At 56.7% G+C, this 4,943-nt stretch overlaps 1 protein-coding gene across 1 annotated transcript; it reads left to right on the top strand.

The window, feature by feature from the left end:
• The first annotated feature begins 1,952 nt into the window (after positions 1 to 1,952).
• Positions 1,953 to 4,737, top strand: PURA (purine rich element binding protein A). The gene has a single exon (XM_055719068.1). It carries the CDS (start codon positions 2,092 to 2,094, stop codon positions 3,040 to 3,042), a length of 951 nt encoding a protein of 316 aa, XP_055575043.1. The 5' UTR covers positions 1,953 to 2,091; the 3' UTR covers positions 3,043 to 4,737.
• Positions 4,738 to 4,943: the final 206 nt, after the last annotated feature.

Here is a 4,943-nt window from a genome sequence, read left to right as displayed (position 1 = left end):
AATGAGGCTGGGCAAGCAGTCTGCCCACCCCCCCAGTAAAGCAGACACACCAGCTGGTCTGTTCCCAGAATTCCCAGTGTCCACCTGGAGAGCAGCCACTCCACAGGCAGTAGTGTTGGCCTCCACTGGGGTGGAAAAGTGACCTCTGCTGCTGGTTGCACTTGGCCAGCACTGTCACTACCAGCAATCCTCAGCCCACCACAGTCAGAGACAAACCGGCTACGTGGCTCCCGGGCGTCAGGTTTTCACCAGATGTGTTTCCTCAGCAGTTACGTATTTCTCTGCTGGGTGAATAAAGCGGAGCGGTCCAGACTCCATAAGGCTACCTGCTGGTGTCAACCCGAGGCGCCACGGTTAGGCCTCTGTTAAGGTTGTTTAACGTCACTTGGCTTCAGCATAAAAAGAGCAAATCGGGAGAGGAGCTGCCCGATCACCAGCCCTCAGCCTGCCACATGGGTGCAGCGCAGCTCCTGTGCCGGGCACGCACCGGGAGAGCTCCCGTGTTCAGGCAGGCTAAAGATTAAACGTAGCATCCACACAGCACCGCATGTCCCAGGCGTTCAGGGCATTTCTGCAAGCCAATGTACAGCTGCTGACAGCTTGCGAGCTGCAGCTCCAAAACATTGCTTCTGTATTAAAAGGAAACAGTTTTCCTCTCTCTCTTTTTTTTTTTTTTTATTACCCATGGAGTCACTAATAACCAAGGCTTTAATCATAATGGGGCAGACTGGGGGTTCCTCCCACAATATCCAAGCAACATCTAAGACATGCAGATGTCTTAGCAATTTACTCTCTCTCTCCTTGATGAACGCATACGTTATTTCCTCCAGCGCAGAGCACATCCCGCGGGCCACCATGAAATCTGCCTGGTAGTACGCCTGCCTTCTGTAACACCTGCAGGTTTTTTGGGATGCTTAAGGTAGATCGATGCCCTCCACGTAAATCAGCACTCACCGTCCTGGAAGCAGCAGGCAGGGAATTAGGCAGAGAAGGGACTTCTGGCCAAATCCAGGCTGCCAGTTTGCTTCCTGACCCTCAGCACTGGGAGGAAGCATCCTTACTTGGGCTGCAGCTGGCTTGGGATTCAGGATTCAGTGTTCGGTAACAAGGACTGGAAGCGAAGGGACCTCCTCCAAAGCCCACCAGAAAGCAGCAATGTAATAAAAAGCAAACTGGTCACCTGCAAGGGAACGCTCGGAGGGCTGCCTCCCCGCCCCCTGCCCCTTCCACCCTGGTGCCCGTCCCACTCCGCCCGCGGGAGTCCGCGCCCCCGGCACCCCGCCGCGCCGTGGGTGTACTCATCCGTTACATTAGCAGCCCCGAATTCACATACACCACCATCCCGCCCCCTCCGTGCTCCCACCGGGAAGCTCCCCCGCCCGACCCCCTGATACTGAGCTTTGTCCCAGCACAGGGATCGCCGCACTGGGATGGGGGGAGAGGCGGGGGCTGGCGAAACCCGCTCCTCCGCGGTCGCCCGAGAGGGTTTCCTCCCGGGGACGCGCGGCTCCCGGAGCGTACCTCCAGGGAGGGCGGCGGCGCCTCCCGGTCCCGCCAGCAGCCCCCGGCGGGGGCGGGAACCCGGTACCCACCGGGTATCCACTGGATATCCACCCGGGGAGGCCGCCGCAGCCCGGCACCCACCGGGTACGCACCCGGGGGTCTGCCAGCGGGAGCGGGAACGCCGCCGGGAGCTGCTGATGCAGGGGGCGGGGAGTGGCGCGGCGCGGGGGGGCGGCCCGCCCCCGCCCGGTGGCGGCGGTGCTCGGCGCGGCCGCCCGGCGGCGCGGCGCTGCTGCCCGGCTCGGCGGGGCGGCCGGCGTCGGGGGCCGCTCTCTGCCGCCTTCCCGCGCCCTCTCCTCGCTCCCGCAGATCTCGCGAGAGCGGCCGGCTGGTGGCCGCGGGGGCTGTTGCAGCAGCGGCGGCGGCGGCGGGCGGAGCGGCGGCGGCGGCGGGCGGCGGCCGGGGGCGGCCGAGGAGGAGGCGGCGGCGGCGGCGGCGGCGGCGCGGGCGGCGGCGCGGGGGGGGCGCCGGGCGAGAAGCGGCGGCGGCGGCCGAGGCCGAGCGGCGGCGGCGGCGGGCGGCGGCATCATGGCGGACAGAGACAGCGGCAGCGAGCAGGGCGGCGGCGGCGGGGGCGCGGCGGGCGCCGGGGGGCCGGGCTCGGGCGGCGGCGGCGGCGGCGGCGGCGGCGGCCCGGGCGGCGGCCTGCAGCACGAGACGCAGGAGCTGGCCTCCAAGCGGGTGGACATCCAGAACAAGCGCTTCTACCTGGACGTGAAGCAGAACGCCAAGGGCCGCTTCCTCAAGATCGCCGAGGTGGGGGCGGGTGGCAACAAGAGCCGCCTGACCCTCTCCATGTCGGTGGCCGTCGAGTTCCGCGACTACCTGGGCGACTTCATCGAGCACTACGCGCAGCTGGGGCCCAGCCAGCCCCCCGAGCTGGCGCAGGCTGCCGACGAGCCCCGGCGGGCGCTCAAGAGCGAGTTCCTGGTGCGGGAGAACCGCAAGTACTACATGGATCTGAAGGAGAACCAGCGCGGGCGCTTCCTCCGCGTCCGCCAGACCGTCAACCGCGGCCCGGGGCTGGGCTCCACGCAGGGCCAGACCATCGCCCTGCCGGCCCAGGGCCTGATCGAGTTCCGCGACGCCCTGGCCAAGCTCATCGACGACTACGGGGTGGAGGAGGAGCCGGCCGAGCTGCCCGAGGGCACCTCCTTGACTGTGGACAACAAGCGTTTCTTCTTCGACGTGGGCTCCAACAAGTACGGCGTGTTCATGCGGGTGAGCGAGGTGAAGCCCACCTACCGCAACTCCATCACCGTCCCCTACAAGGTCTGGGCCAAGTTCGGCCACACCTTCTGCAAGTACTCGGACGAGATGAAGAAGATCCAGGAGAAGCAGCGGGACAAGCGCGCCGCCGCCGCCGCCGCCCCCGCCGCGGGCGCCGGGGCCGAGCCGCCCCCCGAGGCCGAGGCCGCCGCCGCCGCCGCCGGGCCGCCCGGCGCCCTGCTGCAGGCCGAGGAGCCCGAGGAGGACTGACCGCCCGCCCCCCCGGAACGCGGACTGGCCCCGCCGCCGGCGGGAGGGCGGGCGGGCGGCGGGGCGGGGGGGCGGCGGCGAGCGGCCCTCCCCTCTGCCCGGCGCCCCCCCCGGCAGCGCCGCCCGCCCGGCGCCCCCCGCCGCCCGGCAGCAGCGCCTCCGACCCGCCACCCATCGCTGGATGTTCCTCCACTTTACCCACCGTATCAAACAGTAAGCAGCTGCTAAAACAAAAAAAAAAAAACAAAACACACAAAAAAAAAGTCAAAAAAAGTAATAACATTATATATGAACTGTGTTTCCTACTTGATTAAAAATATAAAGAACTGAGTGTTTATTTCCCTAATTAACCGAGAACTTTTGTACACGTTTAAGCTATTATTATTAAAAGTGTTTGCAAAAATGGTCAAGATTATAATATTGCTGAATTATATAAAAAGAAAAAGTCCTTTTCATGTTGAGCTAACATTTGACTTTAGCACAAAAAAAAAAAAGAGATATTTTAGAACACGTAAAAATAATATTTTTAGTTTTTTCTTCTCATTTTGTTACCAAATTTCGAACCTTACATGGAGGTTACTATAGTATATTTGACACCCTATATACCTGTGATTAGAGATGTGTATATATATATGAGGGCTAGGCATGCTGTGTGTCTGAGCTTTGTCTAAATGTTATGCAGAAGTTTGTAGAGTTAAAAGGTACGTAGGTTTAATTCATGCAAGGTAAACAATAAGTGCTCTCTTTTATACAATATGCATTGCATCTGGACCTTAAACATATAAAAATGGTCAGTGAAACTTCTGTGAACATGAAGAAAAATTATTAAAAAAGGCATTTAAATGAAATTTGCTAACTTGTGATTTTTACGTTTGAACCAAAGTTACTCAAATAGTAAAAAAAAAAAAAAAAAAAAGAGGAAAAGTAAAAGAGAGAGAGAGAAAAGTAAAGAATTTTCCTCCCTTAATATTTTTTTCTGCACCTGTTTGGTTTACAACTGAGTAGGCGTATTGTCATTATTGTGTATATGAGATGTACTTGTATTGTTCATATTTTTTTTATTCTGTGTACTTAAAGTAATTAACCTGATGTGCAGCGGTTTCCAGTCGACCTGTTTTTGGACAGCAGGTAGCGAGTCTTTCCATGTCGCCACTGGCACTAGCACTGTCTCCTGAACTTGTGCGAGGTCCGAGCCTGTGCTTTGATCCCTACCAGTGCTGATTAACTTCTGTAGGCCTGTTAGAAATCAGTGCAACGCGATTGCAGAGTAATCCTACTGAGCCATGGGGTTCGGAGTTTTGTTGGAAAGTGAAAGCCAAGCCTGTGTGTGTCTGTAACGGATTTCCATGTAGCTGTGGTGCTAGTTGTTACTGGCTACATACCTGACGAGCCTAGCCGTGCCCTTCCCTCCCCGTCCCAGCCTCCTTGCCGGCATGTGCGCTCGTGGGCTCTGGTCAAAGCCTAGGGTAGGGAAACGCAGAATTGTCAAAACGCTATCATCTGTCCAGGTGTGTTCTCCAAATTGAAATTGTTTGTAATAATAATAAGGATAATAATAGACTTTTACAGGTTGTTTTTGTTGATTTTTTTTTCTTTTTAAAAAAAAAGTTGGTGTGCTTTTAATTGACTAACTTCTTGCTGCTGTATAGTAAAATATTAATATATTTTTATCATTAAACTGCTGCATGACTATCATCATGATGAGTGAAGAGAAAACGTTATGAAAAAAAAGATGCCTTAAACAGTGAAAACAAAACTTTTTTTTTTCTTTTCTTTTCTTGGCTGGAATTCATAGACAGTGTTTCAGAGAAACTAGGATCTCGTTCCACTTGGAGGTTTTTTTGGGATGCAATCATTTTTCTTAATGCTTTTGGCAGAGTTAGCCATCTGGTAGACCTAGC

This window comes from Falco cherrug, chromosome 8 (assembly GCF_023634085.1).
Source record: "Falco cherrug isolate bFalChe1 chromosome 8, bFalChe1.pri, whole genome shotgun sequence".
NCBI lineage: Eukaryota > Metazoa > Chordata > Aves > Falconiformes > Falconidae > Falco > Falco cherrug.
This window is presented reverse-complemented; position numbering and strand designations above follow the sequence as displayed.

Coding starts and splice junctions, on each gene's coding strand:
- PURA (XM_055719068.1), top strand. CDS start 2,092: ATGGCGGACAGAGACAGCGGCAGCGAGCAGGGCGGCGGCGGCGGGGGC.